The 17,933-nt window shown below is 33.6% G+C and overlaps 3 protein-coding genes across 3 annotated transcripts in view; 2 read left to right on the top strand and 1 right to left on the bottom strand.

Moving 5' to 3' along the window:
* Nucleotides 1-1,334: 1,334 nt before the first annotated feature.
* On the top strand, nt 1,335-7,681 carry LOAG_16510 (hypothetical protein; the record flags this gene model as incomplete). The annotated part of the gene is made up of 10 exons (XM_020449163.1): nt 1,335-1,524; nt 1,670-1,817; nt 2,333-2,390; nt 2,466-2,576; nt 5,499-5,638; nt 5,864-6,013; nt 6,296-6,409; nt 6,579-6,726; nt 6,821-6,999; nt 7,606-7,681. 10 exons carry the CDS (start codon nt 1,335-1,337, stop codon nt 7,679-7,681), a joined length of 1,314 nt encoding a protein of 437 aa, XP_020307349.1.
* Nucleotides 7,682-9,431: 1,750 nt separating this feature from the next.
* LOAG_01911 (hypothetical protein) lies at nt 9,432-12,280 on the top strand (the record flags this gene model as incomplete). The annotated part of the gene is made up of 8 exons (XM_003137449.1): nt 9,432-9,584; nt 9,963-10,102; nt 10,280-10,433; nt 10,728-10,859; nt 11,021-11,255; nt 11,490-11,665; nt 11,804-11,878; nt 12,170-12,280. 8 exons carry the CDS (start codon nt 9,432-9,434, stop codon nt 12,278-12,280), a joined length of 1,176 nt encoding a protein of 391 aa, XP_003137497.1.
* A 950-nt stretch (nt 12,281-13,230) lies between these two features.
* LOAG_16509 (RhoGEF domain-containing protein) overlaps nt 13,231-17,933 on the bottom strand; it is a gene marked incomplete at both ends in the record, with an annotated part of 8,096 nt that continues 3,393 nt past the window's right edge. The window contains 13 exons of the mRNA XM_020449162.1: nt 13,231-13,534; nt 13,906-14,021; nt 14,164-14,285; nt 14,418-14,589; nt 14,737-14,874; nt 15,148-15,226; nt 15,347-15,428; nt 15,598-15,694; nt 15,905-16,030; nt 16,600-16,776; nt 17,158-17,300; nt 17,536-17,582; nt 17,665-17,807. Coding sequence (XP_020307348.1) covers nt 13,231-13,534; nt 13,906-14,021; nt 14,164-14,285; nt 14,418-14,589; nt 14,737-14,874; nt 15,148-15,226; nt 15,347-15,428; nt 15,598-15,694; nt 15,905-16,030; nt 16,600-16,776; nt 17,158-17,300; nt 17,536-17,582; nt 17,665-17,807 — 1,746 coding nt within the window. The remainder of the gene's footprint in view (nt 13,535-13,905; nt 14,022-14,163; nt 14,286-14,417; nt 14,590-14,736; nt 14,875-15,147; nt 15,227-15,346; nt 15,429-15,597; nt 15,695-15,904; nt 16,031-16,599; nt 16,777-17,157; nt 17,301-17,535; nt 17,583-17,664; nt 17,808-17,933) is intronic.

The following is a 17,933-nucleotide window of genomic DNA, read 5'->3' as shown; positions in this document are numbered from 1 at the left end:
AACAACGTAATTGCCGGACTTTATAATTTTGGAGTCGATGCCTTTATATTTTATAAAATATAAGAAAATTGACCCATCTCTTAAAATATTTCAATCCCAGTTTAGTTTCAACTTTATAGTATTGTTTTCTTTTTTTCCTTTTTGTTCCGCCAGTTATCTCTTTAACTCTTAGTTTTTATTTTTAAACATTTCACTCTTGCTATAAATTTTGTTAAATACACAGAATATTTACAAGTTGAAAAAATTACCTAAAAATATTAGACTCATCTAAAATTTTCGTTCATATATTGATTATATTGAATTTGTTGCTAGGAAATTCGTGACATAGAAGTTCTGTCTGTGATATCAATTAATATTCGATGGATGCAGAATGCTATGGTATTGACTAATCGATATGCTGTTCTGAACACTAAGGACTGACCTGATTTTCTTTTTTGTGGCAATGGTATATAATTTATGTATTTGGAGGCACACAGATTAGATAAATAGTAACTAGCTCAATTTTGAAATGACTGGAACATATTATCATTTTTTGAACTAGCAAGTAATGAAATTAATCGTTAGGGAGAATGTGTAGGTTTAAAAAATCTCAAATCCTTGGGATTAAAATTTCATTACTTGCTAGTTTAACAAACAAAAAAGAACTACTAACACGTAGCACTGTTCGTTGGTTAACTAAAAATATAAAAATAGGCAGTTCTAGGAGTGATCGATTATGCCCAACGCAATCGATCTTTCTCTTCAGTTTGACAATGGCATCTCTTACATTTTTTCCATTACATTAGTTGTTTCCAACCTTCTCTCAACCAATGTCCAGTTTAGCTATTTTATTTGTAGTAGGGACCAAAAGGTTCAAAAATAAATTCTGTTTGTTTAGAAATAAAGTTTAGTAGAAACTTTCAATATATTAGTTTAACAAACATTGATAAGAATAGCATCCTCCCGTTTTCTACTCATGCACCGCCACCCTCGTGAACCATCGGTTGGAACCACCGCATTAGACATTCATTAAGTGTTTCAGCCAGATATCATGAATTGCTGTTGATGTTGCAAATTTTCTTGCTTTCAATCTTTTCTGTATTTTCGAAATTGAAATTCTGAAATTTTTAAGGTATTTTGGGGTTTTCATTTCAAATCCTTTCTCCTCTCCCAGCAAAATATCACCTTCAAAGCATCACCTTTAAACGCATTATCCTTCGTTGACAATAAGTCAGTACTTTATGGTGGCGTTTATAAAGCATAAACTTCCGAGCAAAGAAGGACAAATGAACGCACAGGTATGGTCGCTTGCTTAAGGAGTTATTCAAGTCAGTTAGTCGTCTCTTTTCAGGTCAATGGATGACGCTTGGCGACATGTTTTTCAGTATTTTACCACTCATGAACGGATTCGTTATGAGCGCGTATCAACTAAGTGGATGGAACTTTTACAAGAATACTGGAAAAAATTAGACACGGTGAATACGGATAAGTTATGCATCGATGTATGCTTTGATCATTGGTCCGATTGTGTCCGAGCTGTATTAGGTATTTTACACAGTCACGCGCTTCCTGTAATGATCAGAACTTTTATAACGAAAATGTATAGCAATATTGATTGATCATGTGGTTCTAGATCATGATCATGTGGTTCTAGGAACTATTTCCACAATATAAGTCAAAGATATTGCAGTCCGATGTTCGCCTAACATAACATCATTCAGTTTCGGTCGTAACTGTCAGGGAACTCGCCATCGAAGTATAAAGAAGCAGTTACTTCCCGATGTTCTCGTTGAACTGTCGAAAAAAGCTCCATTGCTCAAATCATTTCGTGTTGAAGAGTAAGCCAGCCATTTCTCATAATTTCCATTTCTCTCAACGGTTTGACATTTCAAAATTCGATTTAGTTTCCTGCAGCGATCAGTGATTTTTATGTTATTCATACAAATTTAGAAGAGTGATAGCAAACAAATGTATCACATGATATACTTTTCATTCTTCTTTCAATAGCGAGATTTCAGGTAAGACTAAAGTTTCTTCTCATTTGTAACTTTTCTAACTATACCTAAAATTTTAAAAAAAATTCCTTTAAAAAGGAAAAGTAAAGGTATTTCCTCTTTTGAATTATTAAACTCAAAAGAAGAAAGACCTCTACTGTTAAACCATGAAAAGTATATCATATTCAAAAAGTATATCATATTCAAAATTAATAACTAACTTTGTGTTTGAAATTCAATATATATTACTGATAGATAGAGAATGATATAAACTTTAATCTAAATGGATAGACTTTAGTAGGCTTTAATCTAAATGAGTTAAAAATAAATTTGGATTCATTAAATATCATCGTTTTCAGCTGCTTTCTCCATGAAGATTCTATGAGTCTACTACAGAAATTATCACCTACGCTTAAGGCGAGAAATTATTTATTCTTAAAGTGGTTTTCCTAATATGTATGTTAAATGGACTACCTAATCTTCACTTTGCAGGTATTTTGCCTAGAACACTGTGTAATTGACTTCAGCGATTCGCACTTTGCCAATTCATGTTTTTTATCGCTCCTCGATCACTGTTCTACACTTGAAGAATTTGTCATCACGGTTTGTCCAGCTAATCTCTTTATACCTGCAAATTCTTTTTTCTTGAACACTGGTAGGAATTGACTTCTTTAAGAAGTAATTTGGATATATTCTGGATGAAGTAAGCATTTGAACTACTTTTCCTGCTCCTTTTTCTCTTTCAGCTTCTGTAGAGGGATTGGAAATTTTCCGATAATTAAATAATGATTTTGCCTTCACTGTTTATCCCTGTTTGCACTACTTTTTTTAACATTTTTAACGTTGTTTTTTTAAAAACAACGTTTGTCCCCTAATCCATTTCATATGAACTAGACCTTTGTTAGCTGACGATTTTTAAATAAAATTGTGATTAATCACCATCCATTTGCTGCATTAAAAAAACCATCTACTGTTTGATAAACTTCTGATTCCGCTTTGATAATGATGAAGAGGAAAGACTATGACAGTGAAGAAAGAGGATTCGCCAATGAAAAAAAAGCGGTTAAAAGGATTGAAACTCTTTCAAAAAAAAGTGAAATAGTTGATGTTCGTGAGGACACCGTTATCACAAAACAGACCGAATTTGATGGCGACAGTTTGATTGTAAGTGGTAGTCAGAGGGAATAACTAGTCAGGAAAATAGTAAAATAGTTACCATTGCGCATAGTCATGCGGCTACGGTAAAGCGGTTTACAGATCATTGTGGTTTTTATTGAACCTAGTTCAAATTCTTTATTTTATATGACGAGTTTTCCACGTTAAGGATTCCACGTTAACGACATTAGCAAACTTCGAATTGAAGGATTTCACACAGTAGTTTTTATTTGTTTAAAATCATGCTAAAAGTATTGGTTAGGAAAATAGTTGTTGAATGAACTAAGCTTCTCTCTTTCCATTCTTCACAAAGTTGTTCAACTTCTTAAAGCGTTTTGAGCTCGCATAACTGTTGTTGCTCCATAAAGCATTTGCGCTTAAGAATTATTATTAGCTCTAATAGGAGATCAGTTGTAGTTGCAATAACATAATTGATTAATTCTTTAAACCTTATGATGAAAGAAAATCTGGTAACAAGTTTTTTTTTATTCGAAATTCGTCAAATTTGGTTCCATAACAGCAGTTTATTGCAATTTTTTCGAATTCAGTATATCATCCTCCTACATCGAGCTCAGTAAGCTCGAATTCAGAAGAAAGTAAATTTAGTTTGAATTTCAAATCCTCGATAGTTAAACTCAACCTTTGCAAAAATTTAAAAACTTGGCCTTTCAAAATTTAACCTTTATAAAATTATGCTAGTTTCGGCAAGTAATAAAATCCAAAATTTTTTTGTTTGATTTAGGGACATGTGAAATGGTTTTGAAATATTCAAAGTATTCAATAGTTATATATATCATTTAATATTTTTATTATACACCTGCCTCGGTGGAAGCTTCGATGTTGTTACCTATTTACTGTCGACGAAGAAAAATTATTACTATTTCCTAAAAATGCAATTTTGAGGTTAGGGAAGAACTGTTTACAGATCTGTAAAAATGTTGGACAGGTACAATTGCCTAATTACTTTGCTCAGAATGAAGGTTGCTGGTAAATAAAATGCAGAAATCTTGATAATAGTGTCATTCTGGCGGATCCAATTCTGAAAAAAAAGTTTTTGGAATTGCATTTGCAAAAATGTCACTTGCATCTGTTGAAAAAACTAATTTGTGAATTTATTCTAAAGATATCTATCTTCCGGCAGTTTCAAGAGATTCCTATAAGCCATCTATTTTATTATATTTTCTGTCTCATTCAAATTAAACATCTTACCAGCATAGTATATAAATTGAGTTTACAGCTGTAAGTGATTTTACGAACTTAATATGAATAATAAATTAGATTCATTATTCGTTGACAGTTGGCTTCAAACTATCTAGAGAAAGAATTCAATGTTTGGGGACTTGTCAAGCAAGAAAATTCTAAATGCATTATCAGCAGCAGAAGCAGTAGTAAGTGTATATACTTCAGTAACGTGAAATCTAACTATGAAGTCTTCATCAGCAATCTTTAGAGTAGAAGTTGACTATCAGTGGAAGGCTTCACATATCCGAGATGATGTAGTTGGATCACATCACTACTGTTTGTTGATTCAGGACAAGAAAGAAAAGGACTGACAAGAAGGGGGAAAAAATGTTCGATTCAGCAAAGAAATACATTCCATTAAGATAGCATGTATGCAATGACCTGTTGTGATGCGTGTGAACTTGATGAATAGTCTTTTTGTCAACGAATACGAATGAACAAACTATCTTTGAGGCAATGATTTCCAATCTTACTGTAATTCAATTTGTAAACAATGTACGGCTGAAAAGCGTAGTTCAGTTTTCATCGAACAAAAACTTATGGAGTGTAATTATTGCATTTTGAAGACTTCGTGGAAATATTTGCATGATGTTAAATTGGGGGAATGTCGTTTTTATAGCAATCCTAGTAATGTCAAAAACATCTCACACAGTACAATGCAATTTGTATCACACCCTGAATCATTTACATGAAACAAATGGATTCTATTTGAATTCCGCAAAAGAAATCTCTGGCAAGCCACTTTATTCAACTGTTTCAAGAAAGTGTGAGAATATCAATTTATGATATAAACTTTAATTTTATTGTTTTATTTAATTTTCAATTTCGTAGATGAATTGACAACCATTTTTTAGCTAATCATATCTGTAATTCGATAATCCATAAACATATGCTTTCCTAGTAATGCTAAGTTTTGCTGTATAAAAAGCAGTGCTGAGCACTGCTTTTTTGTTGTTCGATTCTTGCTAACGTGCTGAAATGTCTTTAATGGATTAGATCTGCAGTTACTTGAGGACTGAAATGGAACTCAAAGAATTCCACAATAATTAATGATTCATTTATTTTAGTATTTTCCTTGGCTCCATCATTTTTTTGCTGTTCTTTGTTTATTCCAAGTTCAAATTTCAGGGTCATGATTCCTGTTACAGTTATTTGTACATCGATGATGACTTCATGGAGCATATACCGCCAACAGTGTCTATTCTGTGCATATCTGCCGGTGAAGCGCTTAAAATTAGGAATGCTAATTTTGTCTCCAGACTTAAAAAGTGGGTCGATTAAACATAAAAATAAGTTGTCCGTGTTGGAGTTCATATATTACTTCAAGTTAGGCCATAGCTTTTAGCAAAATCAATCAACTTTCAGAATGAAACGCTGTTCAAACCTTGGCACGAGCAGTATAACTCGATATGTCGTATAACTAATGGATCTTGATTAACAATACTATCTTTATAATTGAATTAGCAAGATATTAACATTTAAATATTCTTCAGGCTACGCTTATTTGATGCCCAATATTCATTTCTGAGCCTCAAACCACTCCAGGATTTAGTACACCATGCGCCCAATTTATTATATCTCGATTTATCCAATTCTCGATTTATAACAGATTTTTCACCAATTGGGGAATTGTCGAAGCTTAGGTATGGCTAACTACTATCCCCATTTTCGCTTAATAAACAAAAGTAATTTTTTCACTAAAATTCGTCATTTTTTATTATTTTTAAGCAAGCAATTTCCAAAAATATTGAAATTAAGAAAAAAAAACTAGGTTATTTTGCTCAGCAACCATAAAGTTGCGCATCCTTTTCCTTATTTAATCCTCGATTTTTTTTCTTCCTTGTACTTTCTTATCGCATCCTTTCCATTCTTCTGTTTATATCTGACACAGAATGATTATCTGCTCTTCATCACATTAATTACAGATGTTTATTATTAAATGGTAATCGCATTCATTTGAAAAATGAGCAACTGAGTGCCATTATCAATGGTTGTACATTACTGGAAGTGTTGTCGTTGAAAAGATGCTCCAAACTAAGGTTTGTCACATTTTTCAGTCAGTTATCTGTTCCCTATCGATATTTGATGAATTATGATGCCCTGTGCGCTGTTCGTCTATCTTTTGTAAACATTTATGCAAATGTGTTAATTTTATGTTCTTATGAATTTTATATGAGCTTTAATTCAAATAGTGCTACATTTATTCAGCAACGAAGACTTGAAAATAATCAGTAAATGTGCAACCTTGAAGGAGCTGCATTTAGCTGGTGTAACAGGTATGACGGACGATACTCTGATTTGTATTGCTTTTGGTGTCCCATTACTGAAGATATTGGATATCAGTTATTGCAATTCGGTTAGTAATTTCTGTAAATCTAGAACTACGCGAATTTAAATTTATAGAAAAAGAACTAAAAATGATCACTATGTTTTGCGAAAAGTATTTTTAGTTGACGTCAAAAGGGCTGGAAAGTTTGGCTATGCTACAAAAACTCGATCATCTCTGCTCTAACGGAATCTACGATTTCGATGATAATTTAGTAGATATGATCCGTAAATGTCGACCTCATTGCGTCATAGAAGCATTTCATTGTCGATATTCGATGAGTACTAATGAACTGTTTCAAATGTAAGTGATACTTTCTTTCCCTTTCATTTATTCCAACAAAACGAATACCATCCACTTAATAAGTTTTTGTACCATTTATGATTGAGGTTACACTGGTAGTGGTGACAATGATAACTGTAACGAGATTTTGCTGCAATGGTAATTTATTTCATCGTTTGTAATAGTAACTTTGCATTTGAAGCAAACTGATGAAGGATGGGAAGAAAAATTGTTCCAATTGGATTTTTTGATTCTGTTTCAAATTTTCTGATCCACCTCAACACAGTGTTCATTTCTGTCTTCTTCATTCATTAAGTTTCGAAACTTTTAGAAAAGAAATCTCAAATTAGTGTCCTTTACATAGTAAGGAAAACAAGAAGTGAAGAGATTGAAAGACTTTTGCAAGTCTGGAACAAATCTATTTCTGCGAAATTTTATGGAACTTTTTGGTATTGTCCTTCTACTCACTCCTTATTGTTTTACTACTGTCGCTGAATTTAGATGTATTCTTGGTTTATTTCACTGCTTTGGTATCATCATTCAAAGTTATGAAGGCAAAAAATTTGAATTGCATGCTTTTATAAAGTACAACTTTGCTTGCTTTTATATTAAATAATTGATTTTCAGGGCATTTTTGAAGCCGATGGTAGAGCCCGAGTCTGTGAGAAGTACCTACCAGACATCTCGTTATCACTATATTTGATAATCTACATTGTGAATTCTTACTCTTCTTTTTATTTTAATACGTTTGGATTGTTGATATGTGTAAACTCCAATTCATAAAATTCGTCCGCTTTACTTGGTCGCTTTTACAGACAACATGCTTTTGACTGCTATTTCTTTGACTTTATTAGTTCTTGATATAAATTGTCCCCGGAATCCTAGCATTATAGGTAAATAAATGAATAAATAAATATATATGCTTGAATTTATCATGAAATGTTTGTTTTAGTACAAAACAGTTAGATTTAATAATACGGCCCGTGTTAATCGATTTATTCAGTCGTTAAATGAATTGAGAGGGATATTTTATCAGCTATTATTTGTTTAAGAATGGCTACACCTAAAGGGATGTTCGGCATATCTTGTTAATGCCTTCCAGGATTATTGCATTCTGAAAAACGAACGGTCGTGATGTTTTAGATTTAATGTATTGGCTTCGATTAGATATGCAAAAATTTCTCCTTCCTTAGAAAAGCAAAAACACATTTTTCAATGGTCCCAAACATTTTAGCATCGTCTCATTTTTACAAATGATTGCACTCATTCATACTTCAGAATATCACTCCTGCTTACTTATTGTTTGTAAACGTGTGCTGGAATTGATTTTAAATAACAAGTTAATTAAATATCACATATGACTAAGAACTGTCCTCTTCTAGTAAATAGTAATTTGAGGGAGAATATGTATATTCCTGAAAATTTTTTTTCCTCTTTAATAAAGTTTGCGTGTTGCTCAAAGTTAAATTTTCTATTGTCATTGTCCATACGAAACTTTCTTCGGACATGAATATTAAGGTTGGAAAAGAACCAAGATGAAAGTACCATCTTTTTATTGAAATGGTGATGGTGAGAGGACGAAGGCCAGGACGGATAGAATAGAGAGAATGTCGATTGTTTACACAGCAAATTACGATTATAATAAATGTCACCACCCAATCGTGGTTACTTGAGTGTCTCGGTAAATAATGTTGCCTGATGATAGCGGTACCTAATATGTACGGTAGTATGTAAAGTCATTGCCGAGAAGAATGTCTTTGATAATTACTCTCCTGACTTTCATTCATTCAGGTATTTTTAGAAATTATGATAGTGTGCCCATGAGTTATTTGGGACCTTTATGACTAACTTTACTTATTATCACATGTTTAGCTCGCCCAGACCTGTTGTTAGACTTTTTATTTGATGCAGTAAGCGTTCTTTATATTGGGATTTGTGGAAAAAAGTCTCGCACAATTCAAAATGCTCGACTCAACAATATTCCCGAATTAATTATCCAAATATTTGCTTCTACTTTCATTTTAAACATAAATTTTAAAACTCTCTGAACAGATATCTTTTCCACTAAAAGTCAACATTTATTTCATATCACACCTTATGCAGTACCGATGCCATTATTGTAGCTTATGGTTGCATACCTTTTGATTACGATACTATTGCACAGAATGTGGCATTACGGTCACACTATGTTTTTGGTGAAAACACGCTTAAATCGCAACCAATCAGTATCAGTAAGTGACAAAAGCAACTTACAATTGCAAAAGATTAAGTTCTTCAGAATTTTCTTTGCCAATGAGTAAGGATGTATTATAGATTGAGCACAGTGACAATTTTCAATTTATGAATGCAAGAATCATAACAGAAACACATCGCTTCTTTACTTGTCTTTGCAATTGATAACCTTATCCAATGGTTAACAGAGTATTAATCAGGCAAAATGAATAGGTCAAACAATGGAAGCAAATAGACCCATTGAAGGAACAAGCGATTTATTCTGCTATGACTTCGATTCCAGTTGTCGATGGCATAATATCGATAGTTTATTGATGAATGATGATTTAAACTGGTTCCGTGGTAATGGCTTTCTAGATAGTAATCGCTTGCAGGTTTATATTAGCTTTTCAACATTTTCTTCTTTGAATGCTAGAAAAAGTGAACATATCTCAATTTTTAGATTTGGATTATCAAATTAAACATTCAAACTTCAAAACCTGACCAGAAAAATTGTTAAAAAGCAGTCGACGCACATTTTCCTTTTTTTTTTGTGCAAAATGTCAATTGCATCATTTGTAAAGTTAGTTTACTTGCGCATGATTTCAAGATGATTTTAATGGATTGAGAAGTTGATCCAATCAACGATCTCAGTGAGTAGTGTGTCTAACAAATATCGGTTGAGTCAGCAGGTTAAAAGCATTTCATAAAATAATTTAAGAGAACTTTAATTTATTACATCACGATTAATTATTATAAGATAATTCCTATAGGTATCAACAGGAACATACGTTACACCTGATGGAACTTATGGCATTGTGGCAACTGACCGAATCAAGACTCCGAATTCGAAGGCGATATTGATTAGCGATGTGATAACCTGCCAGCTTGGGCCGGGAGAACTGCGATTTATGTGAGCGCACATTTCCGTTAGGACCTAAATAAAGAAACTGAAAGGGTAGTGGACAATTCAAAGGCAAAGAATTGTTAAAAATTTTGAAAATTTCTTGAACAAGTAATAGAGGGTCATGTGAAGCTGGAAGTTACTCGACCGGTTTGACAGCACTGCAAATTATTTTTCGGATTCCAGGTATTGGATAAGTCCAGAAGTAAGATTAACAGTATGTATAAAGCGCACCAATCGACCATTTTCGAATGTTGATTTTTGCACTAGCCCTATAAGAGGGGGCAGTCCAGGACCTGCACAAATTAGCATTGTTGACCCTGGAAATGCACCATTTCAGGTTTGCTTCTAGTTTTAATTTAAATGATTGAAAACGTCCAAAAATATTCCGTAGCTACTTCATTGCTGGCTCACCTGGTTTCTGATAATGTCATAACTGGAGAAATATCAATTAAGGGACATCTAACGAAATCCCGGAACATTATATTGTGGGACATTATGTTCAAAATCTAGTCTCACTATCTCGGTGTTTCGGTTTCGGTAGATTTCTTCAATGCTACCTAAAATTTTAGGTCCGCATCATTTTTTCACCCTTCAGTTCACTTTCCAACGAAATTTTTTCTTTATTTTGTAGATTCTGATCCAAGCTGATAATTTCGTGTTTCATTCTGCTAATTTGGAAGGCGGTTTTGCCATTATTGACAACTTGGAGTATTATGGCGATCTGTGCTCCGATGCTACTTTGCTTCCGATTAATGCTCGAACTGTATTTATTAAATTTAAACTTAGCCTTTGACCTTTCGTACTGATTTTAGGTTCTTCCAACTCCAAAAACTTTAGAAAAGGACAATGCTGCGATCCTATAAATTTGTACTTTCATTCATTCAATTCTAATTTCCGCATTTGGAGTTTAATTTTTTTTTCTAGCAAGATTTCATCACATCGCAATTTATGCACGACGAAAGTGAATCGACGCAAAATTCCAGCATAAAAACCACCTTTACGATTTATAAACCAGTATGTAATGTACTACAGTGTACTTTCGACAATGAAGACGATCAGTGTGACATAGATAGTTCAAATTCACTGTGGTCCGTTGCGCGTACTGATATTGACAGGACCTGGATAGAGAACAACGCTTCTAGCCTGCTTTATAACCCAGGTGCAATAACCTGCTGCTAATTTGGAATTCTGAGAAAAAAAAAACTTAAGATAGTTATCAAACTTGAATTACTATTCGAAATGAGGAACATTGTTAGGGGAAGTCATACAAATGACTCGACAGATTAAATACTGCTGAATTTTCTTGACTTTCGTAACCTTAGAGGTTACGAATCTCATTTCAATCAGTACATCATTTTTTTAATAAAAACATAAAAAAAGAAATATTTTCCAGTGGGCTCGTTTCTGTATATCGCAGGACCTGTAACAAAGGCTCGTCTTTATGTTGCACCCTTCCAATCCACCACTGATTTCAACTTTGTTTTCGCTTATTACAAAACTTCAAACAGTTCGAAACTTCGAGCTGTCGCCAAAATGAGTGAAAAACCTATGGAGCAAACTATTTTCATGGTACTTCATCCACTCTTTTTACGATGGACGTTGTTTTCACGACATATTCTAAGAATCATATCATGCACCGAAACATATGTTGTACCGCTTCAAGTCTTAAATTTCTTTAAACTGATTGCAAAAGCAGTTTATTTACAGGCTCCGACACAGAGGAAACAGACCAAGCGATGGTATCGAGAACTGATTTCTCTAGAAGCGGGGATATACGATTATGTCAGTTTATCCATTAGTCAAATATAATTGCCGAGATTACTAATTATATTCGAGATATCTTTGCTAAACCAAAGATAAACCGGGAGAAACAAATATCGCTTCAAGAAATATACAGAGTTCGTGATAAGGGTCAGAATCCTACATGGCAACCCTGTGCAATCTTCAATGCACCACATATTGTATGACACACCTCCGGCCTTCTATATTCAAGAGTCTAAGCTAACCGAAACCTCGAGTTAAAAAATATTCCCAATTCAATCCTATGAATGTCCTGTCAAAATTACTTTACAGATAGCTATAGAGATTCAAAACTTGAATGACGACGAGCACATCGGTATTGATGAATTCCTGGTGTTAGATTCACAAAGGAGGCCAATCTGTTCTCAGCAGAGGAATTCCTGATTCCGGCTCCCGCCTTTGTATCTGATAAATGCAACTGCTAATACAAATTGTAAACGTCTGATTGAACTAATATGTATTTTACAAGTCGATAAACTCTTCTGAAAATACTTCACACTCATCCTGAGAAGCATGACACTTGACATCAACAGATATAGTTAAATAAGTAATTCTAGGAAACACGCCGCTTGAACAAATGAACTTTTGAAGGGAATGCATTTCTTGAGTAATAGAAATAATATATAGAAATGTTAACCCTTCTTCGCCTTCTTTCGAACACAGCTGGTAGCTTTTGTAGCAATCACAAAAACATAATTTTTAAATGATATCAAGTGAAAAGAATAATTAATAACTGGTAGTCATAAATTAATCACCCAAATCATAATTTGTATTCATACAGTAGCACTAATACAACATCTTTAAAGGAAGATCGTTTTCCACAGTTAGTTGCAAAATGTACAAATCTTGATAAAACCGGTGCAAAATTAAATTAAATGAAAAGAATAACCCTTTACACGAAACCGTATAACAAAACTGAGCAGGGAATTTCAAAATCAATTTTCAAACTACGTAAATTAGAATTGTAACGCTATATTTGCCGTAATGCGTTTAGCACTAATAGCAGTAAATTGTTATACCAGAACATCATCTCAGATGCAGCTTAATTCTGTAACAGATTTGCTAAAAACAACTAAAAATTTGAGTTTGGTAAGAAATCCATAAAATAAAGCTTGGATTAGTTTTTCATGAGATTGGTTATTCAATAACATTAGGAATAGTGCAATAAGATTCAAGTGATCTTTAACCCTCGAAACAAGAGTGGAATATTTCCGTGATATGAAATAGATTCAAAAATGCCAAAACTGCAACATCAATTACCTAATTAAGAAGCGCAGATTGATCTTAAGAAATACAATTAGAAGTATTGCAGCAAAGGCATATTTTTCAAGAGATTACTCCCTAATAGAATGTGAGAATATGGAATCACGACGTCCAAGTGAAGGTAGAAATGTAGAAGTGGAAAGGATTTGTCGAAAACCACGAGACGGTACCGTGAAAGCCGCGGGATGTGTTCTTCCGTCTGGTGATGTCCTTTCAAAACTTTCATCGATTGGACGAAGATTACTGCGAGAGTGCAATCGCGACAATGTATTCGATATACCCAAATGCACGGTAGACATCGCACGCCTGAACTGATTTTGTGGTCGTGCACGAGGAGTTCCTAATGCCTGATATCCGCCAAGTGGATTTCGAACCCTGAAAGGACGTTTGTGCATTGCTCTGCAGTGAACTGACACTTATACTCAAGAATGAGTGGGAGAAAATTATTACGTCACCGCTTCTATATGTCACAATTTTAATGAGAAATTATGTTTGCAAAGGCAAAATAATCAAAATAACCATATAAAATCTGATAGAATGGTTCAAGAGGACTTCCTTTTTTGTCGTGCGGGGTTAAAAGTATATTCTTTTTGGTAACTATAAAAAAAAGCGCCTGAAGCACTGAATGAAGCTGTGAAAGCTAAGGTAGGTGTCCATACCCACCTGTTTAGGACGAGGCCGTTTCTTATGGAGAATTCCATTCGTATCTATTATGGATATATGAATTTTTAATTCGAACTGCTTACGCATGATTTAATGCTTTCTTGATAGTCGCTATATTTTCCTTGACACCTAATGATGAGGGATCTTCGTCGAAGTTCACTTTCTCCACCAGAGTATTCCTTCCCACCAATTTATATACCTGCGATGAAAGAATGGAAAGTCAATTAGCGTAATATAGTGTAGTAGCGTAATACAGCTTCCTACCTGAGCCATTAGCAAACCAACAAATAAAGTTTGAGAAAAACAATCGCAAAAAATTAAAACTTAAGGAAAAAGTTTGCCTGATCTGCAACTGCACGCAAAAACTTTTCCAGCTCTCCTTCCTGATTTTCTAAGCATTGTGCCACCCAAAAATCTTCACCATGGCTAACTCGGAATGAGAGGACGAACACACCACATATGTCTAAATTTTTCTATAGTTTTACAGGAATTCTGATAGGTAACTTATTTGAATTTAATGTAACATGAATAACAAATGAATCGAAAAATCATTTCCAGTTTCTGCTCACATTTTATGGAAAAGTTAGACGTTTACCAGCATGTTCAAGACTTTGTATTCTGCGAATTGAAGCAAGCATATACTGCTGATGATGCTTGTATTTTTTCTTGCCGTGCCGTAATACAGAAAAAGACAGCTGTCGGGTAAGGGAATAATTTGAAAAACTACGCCGTGTTGGAGTGCTGCTATCATCATTTCCTGTTCGCACCTTAACAGAATACAAACTGCGTTCGATATTGGCAACTCTAGTACTTTTTTTCAAATATTTGAAATTGTATTTTGTATTTGCTAAGAGTAAAAATTTTGCTGCCAACAATTTCTACTATTTCTCATGCACTTTTATGTCAAAAATTACCTTAACAATTTCTATTAAATCATTAAACAAAAATATGGCCATTCGTTTGTTCCGAGTTCTGGCCCATTCATCCTCACCTCCCAATGACAAAACATGCAGTTCGGTTTTTAATGTCCGAGCGCTTGATAATATATCAGCCTGAAACCATTCCAGTATACCCTATTTCCACTAACTTGAACCTCGTGAGACGTATATGACTGCTACTAAAAATACTCCTATATTTAGATATGTAAACTCTACTGAATTTCATGCAGTTCTGGAAAAATGCTTTTGAAATGCATCTTTTAATTGTTACGGTATTATACTGGAAACATCTCACGAAGAGATTTTTCTCACTCGATGTTTACTCTTTTCCTCTCCTCTAAATGAAACCCGAAATTATTTTTGACATCACTGTTGCAGTAAACTTACGGGACATCGTTCAATTTCACTAGACAACTTGAAAATCATTGCATAAGAATCAGTCTGCCTGCGGGATTCGTTCGCTTCTCTGAAAAAAACGAAAACATATCTTCAAACTTTTAAGAATTACTTGTACGGAGGTAAACAAAACTTCACATCTTTTTTCAAACAGGTCTCAGCAGGACTGTTGGAATGAATCAAATATTACGTGAGAGCTGCTTCCACGGCTCGTTTCGCTTTAATCAAATAAGCATGATCCGGATTTTTACGATCTGTCTTTTCCAAAATGGCTGTAAAATAACTACACCTTCATTTAACTGAAAAAACTTTGTAAGAATGCCAAATTTCTTTGAAAGCAGAAAATACCAGATTTTGAAAGCAAAAATTGGAGAACAAAGCAAAGGCTTCCTATCATAGTAATATGTATTCGACAAGCAAATAAATATAGCACAAATATACCCTTTAGAAGTAAGACTACTGAGTGTAAACGTTGCACCGGCCGTACCAATAAGTCGGGTAAACTGTTCCGTTGACACTCCAGACGACTTTCCGCAGCCTCAAAATTAAAATTTCAAGAACTTCAAACGAAATGATTGATTTTGAGAAACAAATCTGATACTTCTACTTATTTGATAAACAACTAAAGCCTATAAGAAAGCACTTTCCAGCCAATTTGTATCTCATGATTTTATGTAATTCAAAAGCCAAATGAAACTAATATTGAGAAATGTTTTTTGTGAAGTTCAGTTACAACTTTTATAAATACCTTCAAAAAAGCATGGAATTTTGGCTTAGTCTGATCGCACTCATTCAATGTTTGAATGGCTGTATCATAATTATTGATGAATGCTTTATATACCGGTGTCAATTCAGCAGCATGGTCCAACCAGACCTATGAAGAGAGAGCAGGTCTACGAGCAATAAAGAGAGATTTAACTCAAGTATTCAAAAAACTATTTCAGACTATCTTGTCACTGTTACATTTGTCCACAATGCTATATGAAACAACCCTAAATTATAAATTGGAGCAAATAAGAGTTATCAATCCTCTACTCCTGAATACTTACAGTATTTCGTATCATTAATACGTCACAATTTTACTCCTGATTAAACTGTTATCACAAATGAAAGTTTCTAATGTACCCAGCACTTCTTACTGTACATGCTACTCTCTATTTGAATTTTTACCATTCTATCAACCACTGATTAATATATAAACCCGATTACTTTAATGTCTCTTATGATCGTATTCTTTTCCAACGACTATAAAAGTGTTAATTATAAATCTCGTTGAACATTAATAGTGATAAGTGGCATTGACAAGAGTTAATAGAAGATGGTGATGAAAACGAGAAAGACATTGATCACAAAATATATTTTTTTTCTGCTATATTGTCCAAATTAATGACAGGTCAGTCTAGAATAAAAAGCGATGGAATAAAGTTTAAAAAAAAGTCGAACCTTCCCAATCAAGCGTTCATTCATCCAGTGCATAATATAGCTTTGAAGTGTGCGACAAATGTTCTCATGAACATCAATTAATGGGGGTACTTTAGCGAATATTTGACTTATTTCAGCTTTTGTGAGCAGACCACTATCCAGATTCGGTAACTGTACTTCAAGGGGTTCTTTGAACACCTACATAGTAATTCAAAATGATCCAAAAAAATAAAATCCGTATAAAGAGTTTTCAAAACAAGAATCAGAAAATGCGTAAAAACAGAAAGTACTTCGAAAGAAAGGGTTTGGGAAAATGATGGGAAAGGTGTAGACATATAATGTTATCCAAGCTTATAAACACTATCTTAATTAACAGCTTAATCTCTAAGTTCAACAAAGATTATGGAAAATATTATTATAAAAAATATAATTATATCCAAGAAATATCAATTTCGCAATATGGATATTTGTCGTTAGTAAACAAATTTATGAATCCCTTTGCTTATAACTAATATGGCGCATGACAAATCTGCGGTCATCTCATTTACCTGTAGTTGCGATAACAGTAAGGATCGATACCTGTACAACAATTTTCAATGCTCTTAAATAATTTTCCTCAGTCTCAAGCATTTCTTTACACACGGCGTATCTTTTGTCGAGTCTTCGCGGAGAACCATTCAATATCTCAGGATCATCCGTTGATAACAAATGCTCTGAGTAATCTGAGACTAATGAAGTATTTAATATTTATTGGTATTCTAGCGGTAGATGAATGCCAGCAGCAAAAAGAATAAATTGAATCAACACTCCACATGCGCTCCACAGAATATGGACATGAACGTCATAAGACTACCAGTCATAGTTTAAAGAAGTTAAAAATACAGTTATATCCCACTTTTGGATTTTTTACAAGTGTAAAAGTCCTGCATAAAAATCAGAAGCAAAGAACCAGCAAACCTGGAAGTGCTGAACAATTGCTGCTATCAAGAACTTCCATGGATGACCTGAAAAAGATTCCTCATCATAGTCGAATTATCAAACCGAAAAAAAAAATTCTCCATAACAGAGGATGAAAAAACTGCCTACTTGGATACAGATTTCCTAGCAGCTCGACTTGTCAATTCAGTGGCATTTGGTGAGAGCATGGAGTTGTGCTTGGTCCGTTGGCCCTTCCACTTATAGATATTTTCGTTGGCACAACAGTTCAACTGTACAGAGATCCAAAACCACTGAAAATGGTACATTGCTGCGTAATAATTAATAATAATAATTAATAATAATAATAATAATAATAAATAATAAATAATAATAATAGTAGCAATCAATAATAATAATAATAATAATAATAATAATAA

The sequence above is a fragment of the Loa loa genome (assembly GCF_000183805.2).
Source record: "Loa loa unplaced genomic scaffold supercont3.6, whole genome shotgun sequence".
Classification (NCBI taxonomy): Eukaryota; Metazoa; Nematoda; class Chromadorea; order Rhabditida; family Onchocercidae; genus Loa; species Loa loa.
This window is presented reverse-complemented; position numbering and strand designations above follow the sequence as displayed.